This window comes from Misgurnus anguillicaudatus, chromosome 7, assembly GCF_027580225.2.
Source record: "Misgurnus anguillicaudatus chromosome 7, ASM2758022v2, whole genome shotgun sequence".
NCBI classification, from domain to species: domain Eukaryota; kingdom Metazoa; phylum Chordata; class Actinopteri; order Cypriniformes; family Cobitidae; genus Misgurnus; species Misgurnus anguillicaudatus.
In genome coordinates this window covers 15,020,885-15,033,645 of record NC_073343.2, presented here as the reverse complement: position 1 = coordinate 15,033,645, position 12,761 = coordinate 15,020,885, and the positions used below count along the sequence as shown (strand labels likewise).

Here is a 12,761-nt window from a genome sequence, read left to right as displayed (position 1 = left end):
GTAAGTTGTCACACGGGTAAGTTGTCACACTGTTAATAACTCCAACACTAGAGGCTTTATCTCAAAAATCAAATAGCCACTTTATGTGACTTCTTCTTCTATAGTGAACTTCCTGTTCACATGTGGTCAAGATCACTGTAATCTGAGGTTAGCACAATTTTCTTATTTTTCTGCTTAAAAAGTAAAAAAAAATCACTTTACATTTTATGCAATACAACTTTGTTAGGTGTGAATGTTTAAAATGATTATTTTGCACAAAATAGAGGAGACCGTAAAGTGTCTTTTGATACTTTAGCTAAAGTGATATGATGAGCTAAACTTGAGATTTAGACAACATTAGCACACAAGTAAGTATGGGGCAAGTTGTCTCAATGACTTTGGGGCAAGTCGTCACATCTGACAACTTGCCCCTGTACAAACAAACACATCGAACATGCTCAGAAAACATGATATAGAAAAGAATAAGCCTCAATCTAGCAAAAAGCTGTTTCAAAAGAAAGGGAAGCAGAAATCTGGACCTATGAAAAACAAGGCAGCTAAAAGAAGAAAAATCATGCAAGAGTCATCATCAGATGATGAAGAGTGCTTCTGCCTCGTCTGTGTAGAGCCATTTTCAAAGAGTCGTCCAAAGGAGACCTGGGTAAAATGTGTAAAATGCAACAATTGGGCCCATGATGCTTGCACCTCAGGCCAGGCAATTTATGTGTGTCAGAATTGTGATTCTGGAGATGAGTCCTATTAGTCATACAGGGCATCTGTTTTGTTCAGAGGTTAAACATGTTAAGTTAAGCAAGTTATCTGCAGCGTTCCATTCAGTTATCTGGTTTTATGTGAAAGCCATAGAACATTTGAACCAAAGTTCAAAGTAAAGTGGTCTTGCCACTTAATTGAAATGTGCATTATTTGGATTGAAATAATTGTTTTTCCAGATTCTCCAGGCACGGATGTTTATATTTCCAGTTTGGTTTGAGTTTAAAAATTAAAATCAATATTCACAATTAAGTAGTTGTGTTCTTATTTTTAGATAATCTAGTGTGACAACTTACCCGCCCTAGTGTGACAACTTACCCTCCGATGGGGCAAATTGTCACAAGTGCACAGTCACTATTCAACAGTCTACAACTCTGTAATGAGATAAGATATAAAGATGTTATGAATACAACATATGTGCCCAAGACTTCCTTCTTTCATTTGGTATGAGATTTATACCATTTTGATGTATGGTGCTCAGTAAATGTTAGACAGTGTGAAAAGTGTGACAACATACCCCGCTCTCCCCTACCATGACCCAAAAAGACTCACACACCTTTCGCTGATGCATGCCCACACAGAAATTCTGAACTCCCTGGACATTCGTCCCCTCATGAGAGACTTTGGACTCTATTATACAACCGGCACAATGCAGCGCAAGTGTCTTTTGCTAGAGTAAAGAGCGCATTAGTAATATGTGCATACGGGATGACAACGTGGGATTGCTTAACACATACATGATTGCGCAGCAGCACAAAAACGTTACATCATGTAACTTTTTGGCCACTAGGGGGTGCTAGACATGTATTCTCACGTCTAGCGCCCATAGAGGCCACAAGCGCCGCAGCACTGTTGCAAAGGAAAAGAAGACAACTCTTTAGGTCACAAAGTCTCATAATTTCCAGCGTGTCATGTGTCATAATTTCATGGGTTTTATTTTTATCAAACGCCAAAAAATCGCGTAGCTCACGTTTACAAGCCAATTGTAACAGTGATCGCTTGGTTAAAGTTTATATATTTTTTTAAATACTGCCTTAATGGGGAATCAAACCCGGATCACCCGAGTCGTAGGTCCATGATGCCACCACGGCTCCACAATGTCACGTGATATAAGTCTCTCTCTAACCTCTCCAAGTAGCCTTCAGTAAAATTCGCGTAAAAAATTGTGTTCGGGCGTCAGGACTTATATATGAAAGCATTATAACATTACTTACTAGTACAAAAGCATGAGGGCCAAGTCAGCATCGGTCAGAAACCCCTCCTCCTTCTTTAGTTCACGCCACCGAGCAAACGCTGGCCCAATATAATTGATACTCGTCCTTATTTTTATTCTGTCACTCTGCCCTTTTCTCTTTCTGGTATCCTCCAACAAAACCTTGGGTTTCTTTTTCTTAGTTGCTGCTTCGACAATGACAAAAACATCAGGAAAATAAATAGTTGCGCTCTCACGTCCGAATTTGAGGAAGTGGAGAAAGTGACGTATGCCGTAAAGCAGATTTTTGTAGTTTTTTGTTTTGTGCTCAGGTTACTACCCGAAACCCCAAGTTTAAAAGTACAAGTAAAAGCGATACGGACCCCGTCAGGCTATGGTGGACATGTCATTCAACATATTTTAAGTCGATGTACCATCACAAGGGTCTTGAAAATATATTATGAAGGTTAAAAACTACAAAGTGTCACTTTAAAGGATTAAAATTATTATTATTGAGTCTCTTGGACATAAATGATGACCGATTATGAGACGTTAGAAGGCGTAAAGAGCTGCTTCATCTGTAGCTACCCTGTAGAGATGCGTGGTTGGCGGTTACAGCCGCGGACTCCGCGGATAAACCGCGGATCGGGCGTATGACGTGAGGAAAAATAATATTTTAATTAAATTCAGGCGGGTGGCGGATCAACTGGTTGTTATTAGCTGTGTCCTTCTAAGCATGTGACCTTAAAAGGTGAGCACTTTGTCTTTCAAAGGGGCAGCCTCAGAAGTTCGCGAAGAGAACTGAAATGAGACGGTCTAGCCTTCTGAGGACCCATTATTTGCGTCACTTGTTGCACGCGCCCCCAGTAACGCCCACTGCGCCTGTCAGCAAAAAACAGCGGAGACATATCTGACTTATTAAAATAAATATGTAATCAGAAAAATATTAATTTATTTTAGAAATTATGACACATTGATGTAGATTAAACTATTCAACAGTATATCAAATTAATCAACCTTAGAAATATACACAACATAAACAGAATAATATTAACACAGAACAAAACTTATAATACTAAAACAGTGACAAGAAAAAGTTTTAATAAATACACACTTTTATTTAATAAAGGTTTTAATTGTTTGGGATAGCATCGGCTGTTAAGGATCCATTCGTTGTATCATTAACAGCGGGGAAAAATGAGGACACATTTTTCTAAGCACTGTTTGAATTGGGACACAGCTCTTATCAACGCTGGCGAAGGAGGTACGTGGCGTGGCAAACTCAGAAAATGAGAATTAAAAACAAAGGAATTAGAAGGTCAGAAAAGGGTTGCCTGGAATAAGTTTTACAATGTGGTAAATCAGGATGACACCAGTGCAGGCTATGTAATTTTTGCGTTTAATTTAGGCTATTTATGTATTTATTTTTGTCCCTGTGCGCTGATCGGAGACCACTGCTGATATTCTGAGAGCTTTCTAGTCTCGTGGCTGTCATCAGCAGCGCCTTGCATCGCCCAGTCAGCGGATGGCGGGCGGGTGCGGTTTTGAAAACTGGTCAAAAACGTTGGTGCGGATGGATGGCGGACGGATGATGAGTTTTGTCATGTGATTGCGGATGAAATAATAGCCCATCCGCGCATCTCTACTACCCTGGTAAGTAAATAAATGCTTTGCTTTAAACAAATCCATCTATTTTCAAATGTTTTTTAAATGCTACCCACATATTTATTGTATATGATGACTCTGTACCTGTGGATATGGTGAGATGAGAATTTTTTTTAAGTAGGCCTAATGGCTTTAAAAAAAAACATGGCGCTGTCCAAGTGCTGAAACGTCTCTCTGCACGTTTGTAAATTCTTTATCTCCTGTTGGTTACAAATAAAGTATTTTTAGAGTTAAAACCTTTTCTTGAATATTTGCAAGTTATTTTATGAGATTACAAAGATCATGTAGGACATTTTTAGCAATTAAAATTTTTACTGCTATGACTGAAAGAAAACGGCTTTTAACTCATTCACCGCCATTGACGAGTTATCTCGTCATTTATGAGTTCATATTTAACTAATAAATGTGCCTTTCTGGACGAATTTCAAAGTGAAAGTGTAATACCGCTTTTATCCACCAAAACGAATTTATCAAAAACGGAAGTTAAAAAGAGTTAATGATTTATTTTATCTGCGTTTATGTTTGATAGTCATTCTGAGTCTGATCTCTAACATAAATTTCTTTACAAAAACGCAATTTTTTAAGCTTTTTGCTCAAAATGTTGTATTTTTGAAGAGAAATATCCATATTTCAGTGGTAAATTAAGTAGAAAAAGTAAATATATAATGAAACGTTTTTTCCCCATTTTGTTTGTTTGTTTGTTTATTTATTGTTTGTTTGAAAGCAGAGGGTGTGTTCTTTAATTTGATATAATTTGTATGTTTATATATTTATAGAAAATATTTTTTCCTGCAAGGAATTTTGTGAAAATTTTGTTAAAATCACAAAAATGCAGGTGGGCAACTTTTCTCAAAAAGGCTGGCGGTGAATGAGTTAAAGGTTTTAATCTAAAAAAATAAAAATTTCAATAAAAACAAAAAACTTTTCAACATTATTCTTAAACTGGTGGTCTTCTTCCTCCGCTTAGTTTTTCAGTTTACAAATTCCGCTTTCTAAATAGGGATAATGCATGGCGCAAATGGCTTTTAAAGGGGATGAGAGCTGAAACTCTAATTGGTTTATTGCACGTTATGCCCAAAACACACCCATTACTCATTAGGAGAATAGGAACAACCATTTTAGGCCATGCGCTTGGCGCATAATTTTTAAGACAACAAGTGGGATCAGCTTTGACTAGCCAAGCAATTGTAAGTACACTAATGGATCTGGATAACTGTTAAATAACATTTAAATAGCTGGAGATGATTTCCTTGTGGTTTATGTAAAAAGGTTGGAGATGGAGACAGAAAGTGTTATTTTTGTTCTTTTATTATGTCCACACCAAACTTTTTTAACATGATGAAAATAGATTAAAGATGCTAAATTATTAATGGATATTAGGGGTGGCACGGTTCATGAAAAAAATTGCGTGTGCGTTGTACGGTTCAACGGTTCATGGCATGCGCAATGTCATGCCCTGTATGTGACCTCAGATAGCGTGTTTCCCTTTCGTTAATAGCGCAAAAGAAGAGGTGACTGCTGTGGAGAGTGAGTGCTGCTGGTCATGTTACGTGTAGAAATGGCAAGAGGGAGAGAAAAGGAAGTCTGCCCGCAGTTGGAGGATGGAGGATTCATAAACTGCCCCTTAAAGTAATCAGGACAGAAGTAGTCAAAAGTGGACAAAAGAGACGGATTTAAATAATACAGGTGTAAACGTGTTTCTCTCTCGTCCACATATACTCTCTGCAGTATTTAAGCAGCCTCTCAGTGATAAATCTAAGAGCTACACTGAAGTTGGCATTTTGATAAATGCAAGTTATCTTTGTGTGCTAAAAATGCACACAAAGTTCATGTAGATGGCAATACACATTCTCTTTTTTGCCAAATAAATGAAAAGCATGTTGAAATCATCAATGTCTTCCCTCTTGCTGTGTCAAAATCTCATCTGGCTTTCCTCAGGGATGGTCCCAATAATGTGCTTAAAGTCAAATTCAGTTTGTCCATGATTACATGATATAACTTTTTTTAATACTGTATCCTAAATTATGGACAATTAATACATTAATAAGAAAATACAATTCTGGAGTGTTAAAAATTAAAAATTAAAAGAAAAAATAACAACAAGAACCGTACTGAACCGAGAACCGTGACAATAGAACCGTGATACGAACCGAACCGAGGGTTTTGTGAACCGTACCACCCCTAATGGATATGAAATATTTCTGTTACACTTTACAATAAGGGTTTAGTTCTGATATTTGTATACTTTTATAAAGAAATAAATGGTGTATAATTACATTTTTAGAATATATGAGGCTTTTAGTGTTTCCTTTTTGGACACTACTTTAATCCCTCACTATAGTCCGTTATAGTAAGGGATTAATGTAATGTACAAAAAGGAAACACCAAAAGCCTAATATATTCTAAAAATTTAATTATAGGCCTACACCATGTATTTCTTTATAAAAGTATACAATATCAGAACTAAACCCATTTTATTATTTTTGTTCAATTTGTGAATAATTTATAAGTTTAAAAACAGACAGTAATAGTAATATTTAGTAAAAAAAGATCTATCTAAAAATATAGGTATGGTACTATGAAAATGTTTTACCACTGTTAATCGACGTGTGATCCTAACTTCAAAACAAAAGTAAAATATGTTTGTCCGCATGGACATTGAAAATTGTGAAGTTTAATTAATATTATTTGTTGTATGTAAATATGTTGTATGTATGTTCATCTGAAGTTGTAACGAAAGTAATTCCCCCTGGAATTATTAAAAGTATTTCTGCTTCTGATTAATAGCGCATATGCCTATTTATCTGAGAACTGATGATGTCTGTATGTTTCAGACCCTGGCTGTGTGGACTGAAGTGTATATGACAATAAAGTATTGAAACTCAAAAATATTTTTAAATGTAATAATGAAAAATGTAAAATTGAATAGGCCTATAGGCTCATAGTTTTTTTGTAAAAAAATCACAGCACCCCCTGTTCAAAATGACTTTCAGCGGCCCTGACATATTTTCATATTTACAAAAATGATCCAGTAATGTTTTATATGTCCATTTACAAACCTAGAATTTGTCATTTGAATGAAATGGTCTATTTTTGCCCTATTTGAAAGGATCATGAATAATACTGTTAAGCTCTGCTCTGATTGCTCTGCTCTGAGGCTCATGCCAGAAGCTCACATTAGTAAACAGACCTTATATTTTGAACTCTTATCAGATGAAAATACAGATTTTGAGTAACAACTAATTATTAACTAATAAACTTCAGCTAAACGCTAGCATATAGCATGTTTTGGCATGTAGCACTAACTCAGCAGTCACAACTTTGTTTTTAGCATTTTAACAAATTTGTAATTAATTTAATGTGTAATTTAATGTTGGGGCATACATCTCGACTTACATCAAGAGTCTTTCCCCCTGAAATTTAGAAATCTAAATTGGTGAATTTAGAAGAAATCCACAGATGCAAACAGATGGAGGATACACTCTAAAAAATTTTGTAAATCTGATCTGGTACATTAATAAATAAAACTGAGTAGAAATAAATTAACATTAAACATTAAAAATAAGTTGCTGTATTTTGTCAATAATTTTTGCAGTGATTGTTTTTCAGTAAAGTTAACAAAATAGCAGCAACAGCCCTCCTTAGTTTAGAGTAAATATTTGTGTTGATTTTAAAGTGTTATGTATTCTGATAACACCAAAATAATTAAAATGATGTAGTGCCTTGTGCAAAAATAAACTAATTATTAGTAAAACATGCCCCTCTGCTTGATGCAGTTATTTAGGTTATTCTAAAAATATACTTGAAACTAGTAGCATAGAAAATGTTTTCAAAACATGCACATTGTGTAATGGTTTCCTTTGCTGCTCTATAAACCTAGAATACTAAGTAAACCATGGTTTCTGTGTGAACTGATTATTTTGTAGACATCTTTGAAAATGAAACAATTGCGTGAGTTTGAGGAAGATAAAATTAATTTCTTTTTTTAATAAATTTTTGTAAAAAGGAAGTCAGAGTTGCGTTAATATATATACTTTTTTGTTTAAGAAAAAAAATACGTAATTTTGAGAAGTGCCCTTTATTTCACTTGAGCCCCTGCCCCTCAAAATGTCTGTGCACGTCCCTGGAAGTAACCATGAGCAGTACATTTGTTACTGTATTTGTTCATCTTTATTAACGTTAGTTAATAAAAATACAGCTGTTCATGGTTTGTTTATGTTAGTTCACAGTGCATTAACTAATGTTAACAAGATTTGAATATGTAAAGTAAAAGTAAATATTAGTAAATGTTTAAATTAACATTAACAAAGATATAAAATGCTTTATAAGTGCAGTTCCTTATTAGTTCATGTTAACAAATGTAGTAATGTTAGCTAATGAACCTTATTGTAAAGTGTTACCCAATTATTTGTCAATTAAATTAAAATATGCAGATCACTTTCACTATTTATATAAGCTGCTTATACTATTCATGTAAAGTGTTTTTATTTAAATTACATTGCAACTTTCAACAGGTCTAAGGAGTTTATTGTTTACATGTAGCCTTGGCAACTAGCCAGGCTGAAAAGTATGCACATGAAATTAAACTTGTTGAACTCACCGGCTCAATGTCTTTTACAGTCATAAAGCCAGAGTACAGCGTGCAAGATTGTAATTATTTTTTAACTCTTATTAGACAGGGGTACATTTTCGCACTCTCCCTCTGCCATGGCGCTCCTGTTCTGATACACTGATTCATTTGGTTCGGGAGAAGAGATAAAAGCCCGCCCACACTGACAATTCATTGGTTAATTTACCGAAACAGGCCAATCAGGATGCTCTCTGTCTTACATGCGCTTAATGAGGCACACTAGCACACACACGCAAGGTCTCCCCCTCTCTCTATGCCATGCGCGTGCTACTCTTGCTCGCTCGCTCTAGATTCCGGGAGATTTTATCTAATTTGCGGACATCAGGGAGCCGCTATCAAAATGCGGGAGACTCCCGGAACTTCCGGGAGACTTGGGATGTCTGTGCCCGTCAACATTGCATTTTATTATTTTTGTTATGTGTTGTGTGTGTTTTTTATATGAACATAAAAAATGTGTTGGTCTCGAGGACTCGGTCCGAAATTACGAGTCGTCCTCCTCCCACTGTGGTCTGAGAGCGAGTCAAGACCGAGTCTTTAAAGAAACAAGTCCGAGACGAGTCAGAGAAAGCAGGAATCGGTCTGGAGACCGGTCTCTAGTACTAAGTCACTAAATAAGAATTATAAAAATCTTTAACCAAAGGTTTAGATTCACAACACACATGATGTTGTAGTCTCCAACAATTAAAAAATGATCATATTTCAGAGAAATTCCACCCACAAAGTCAGCAAAATCCAAAGCAAAGTCTTTATTATATTAAGGGAGTCGATAGACCACAGCATATAACACAGTTGTGAGAATCTAACTCAAATAATTGCAGTTTAAAGCTGTAACACAATTAATTAGCATTTTATATTTAACTTTTTTGTAACATGTTAAAGTAGCTTTCTTCTCTGGCCAACTTACGGGGGCGGCGCCCCCTATTGACCAGCCGCCACTGTTAGAAACTTACTTTAGTTTCGTAATTTTTCATAAGTTAACTTAATTGCGTGGCGTCGCCTGGACTTTTGTATGTGGCTATAAAAAGGCTGAATGCACAGACGCACACGGACATGGATTTGTTTGTGCACGCGTCAGTGTGACTACTGCATCGCTTTTACAAGCGTGAAAAATCCTGGGTGTCATAATCATACTCCTCATGAACTAAAGAACTTAATTACAAAAAATGTACTAAGCAGAAATCAGGCTCTTTTGAGGTAGCGCATATAATAAGAAAATTAATGGCACTGATGATGTTAGAGAACAAGTGAGAAAACACAAGTATATTCAGCAAGAATATTTACCTTTAGCAAAGAAAAACAGAAGTGAATTTTCCTCATATCAGGTCCTAGGTTTAATGTTGCCTCAGAGTCAGGGTCTTCCAGGAACATCTTAACACTCTGCTCCAGGCTACAATAAACAACAGAAACCACATAAGATTAAACTGCACTTTGTAAACAAATAAAAGGCAGTGGTTCTTAACTGGTTTTGGACCACACTCTCAGATAAAAGGGTATACAATTTGAGTGCTGGTTCAGAGCCTAATTTCAATTCAGTTTTTTCTTTTTCGACACGCAAAGCACCAGCTCTGAACCAGGAAAAGTGGTTCATAAGTAAGCAATAAGGTACGAGAGGCTGTGCTGTACCGTGAATATGTAACGGCTAAACACGAAGCGGAGTGCCTGTAACCCCTTCAGCCGTTACTTATTCACGATACAGCACTTGCCTCGAGTACCTTATTGCTTTTATAAAACAGTTACCACACAATATTAAAGTAAAAATTTATCAGTGCAACTTTCATGAAGTTAAATCAATAAAAGCATTCCTTCTGCTAGATTTTTTTTTCTACTTTTATCTTTTGCACGTTTCTCCTCATCTTTCCTCTTTTCATAACCTGGGCACTTGGCTTTTCCTCATCCGTAGTGTATTGAAACTGCGTTGCATTACTCTGGCTCACACTGCTTATGAGGTGTTGCCAATGAATGTCCCGACCAGATTAATTGATCGCATAGTGACAATGGTATGATTGGCGTGCGGTGCAGATGAGCAATAAAATCTGATCACGTATTCCATTATCCTTGCTGTCAGAGCGAGAGCAGCTCATGGTTGCGTAGCAACCCCAACGTCTCACACGCTTAGGAATGAAAAAAGAATTGCATTGACTTGCGTTTAACACACGTTTTTAGACGCAACATATTTACTTTCTTCTCCAAAGCAGATGTATTTTCTCCTGGTTTAATAAACTCCATTCTCCATAGCGTGTGTAGCCTACAAGCTTAACTGGAACTGGTTTACTTTCTGCACAAGACCCGCCCTCCTCTGGCTAAGACAATCTAATATCATGCTCCCATTGGCTGTGACAGCTGTGCGCGCTGACTCGTGAATCAATGTGGTAGGTTGAAGGGACCGGTTATTATTACCAGTTCGTTATTTCAAATGTAGCCGCGCGGTATGCGCGCTCATAATGGAAGTGACGCGCTCGTTTTTTTTCCAAGCGCATACGCGCCGAAAGTGTTATGTTGAGATCGGCCTGTTTTTCGGTGGACTTTTGAATTCACAAGATTTACATAAGAATGAGGAAACATTACTGTTTGAGGCTTACAATATGTCATTACCATATACACACCTCTAATACTTTAGCTATGACGAGGTAAATACGTTTTTACATTCTTGGTCACCTTTAAATCCTTATCCAACCAGGGATTACATTAGCAAGAGGCGGACAGAGTACACAGCTTCAGTACTTGAGTAAAAGTACAGATACCCCTTGCTAAATTTTACTTAAGTAAAAGTACAGAAAGTACTTGTTTTTAAAAGTACTTGAGTATCAAGAGTACATTTTCTAAATGTTGCATTACTACTGCCACAGTGCACGTTGAACCATGTGAGATGATTGACAGCTGTACAGCAAGTGATAGAGCTCTGAGGTCAAATCTGATGCAAACAGGGCCGGAGTGGGACTCATTTTCAGCCCTGGAGTTTCATGCCTTAGACCGGCCCACTTTAGTTCACGACTGAGTATTAAAATAATATCTTTAAACCCTCAGTAGTATAAGTCTGCAGTAGTGCACTGTTCTCTGCAGCCTTGCAATTCACTGTATTTTTCAAATATATAATTTCATATTCTGTGCAAATGCAGTTAACAATTATAATTTTTGCCATAATCATGCAGCCCTGCCATAAGGCCATAATATTACTAAAGTAAACTTATTCAAAAACTAAAGGAAACAAATGGGTTTGTGTTTTCCTCTATATTTCTATTTCTAAAAAACGGTGAGTCTTGAGATTAACTGTTGGGTTGATAACGTTTGGAAACCCCTGATATACAATACACAAGCAAGATTTATCAAGTATGCATTGGAAACAAATGGAAAAAATCTGTATCTTTTTTTAGTACTTAGATCATGTCTATTGCTAAATAACGTAGGCCTACATTGTGTTAAAAAAAAGAAAACATCATGGATATACTTTTGAAACTACTTTTTTCAAATAAACTAATGAGTTTTGCATCAAATAGATTTTTGTTCCTCTTGCAATAAACGATGAATAATGACTATTCATAGAGAATTCATCTATGACTTGGATAAAAAAACACGTTTTGTAAATTCTTTTCCTTTTAGAGGCCAGCCCGTTTGTATTAAGACGCGCTCAAGTTTATTTAAATTATAATAGACGCGCGGCCGGCAAGCGCACTCAAAAGACGCGCTCAAGTTTATTTTAAATATAGACGCGCGGCCGGCAAGCGCACTCAAAAGACGCGCTCAAGTTTATTTTAAATATAGACGCGCGGCCGGCAAGCGCACTCAAAAGACGCGCTCAAGTTTATTTTAAATATAGATGCGCGGCCGGCAAGCGCACTCAAAAGACGCGCTCAAGTTTATTTTAAATATAGACGCGCGGCCGGCAAGCGCACTCAATATAGACGCGTCTGAAACAAAACTCGTGTTCAAATAAGCGCTTTGAAAACCAGAAGACAGCGGCACGTCCTGCGTTTCCCATGCGTTTTAGATGTCAATGAACCCTAATGCAAGAATTCTTCCAATAAGTGGTCGGGACTCGGGACACAATCAACTTGTGCATAAAGCGGCGGGGACATCTCTCACCCGCAAATACGCGTCATCCCGGTGGCATGACAACACCGGCCCTCGTGGCCAAAAAAACAGACCGGCCCACCGGGAATCCTCCCGGTTCTCCCTATGGCCAATCCGGGCCTGGATGCAAATCAGCAAGAGGAGACACAAATCGCTCTGTTTGCTGTTTGAGCTCTTCAGATTGCATAATTCAGTGGAAAATTAATAGAAATGTTATTCTGTATTACTAAATATTTTACTAACATGTGATAATTAATCATTATTTCTCCAAATATGCGCACCATTGTACTAATAGCCCTGGCGGATTCTGTATATTTAATGTATTTGAACAAAACCGGAGAAGATGATTTCTATTCAAAATAACGAGCGTTACAGATGCATTATTTTGGACTCCTGGTATAAATTAAGAAATTAATGTTACTGCAAACCAGTTTAATCATAAACAGTAGCCAAATG

The 12,761-nt window shown here is 36.8% G+C and overlaps 1 protein-coding gene across 5 annotated transcripts in view; it reads right to left on the bottom strand.

Annotated features, from left to right (window-relative positions):
• kif6 (kinesin family member 6) overlaps positions 1-12,761 on the bottom strand; it is a 283,602-nt gene that overhangs the window by 164,743 nt on the left and 106,098 nt on the right. For all 5 annotated transcript variants that reach the window (XR_012370505.1, XM_073869458.1, XM_073869455.1 and 2 more), the window contains one exon: positions 9,519-9,624. Coding sequence is in view for 4 of the 5 variants with exons in the window: in XM_073869458.1 (XP_073725559.1) it covers positions 9,519-9,624 (106 nt within the window). In the remaining variant the exon portion in view is untranslated. The remainder of the gene's footprint in view (positions 1-9,518; positions 9,625-12,761) is intronic.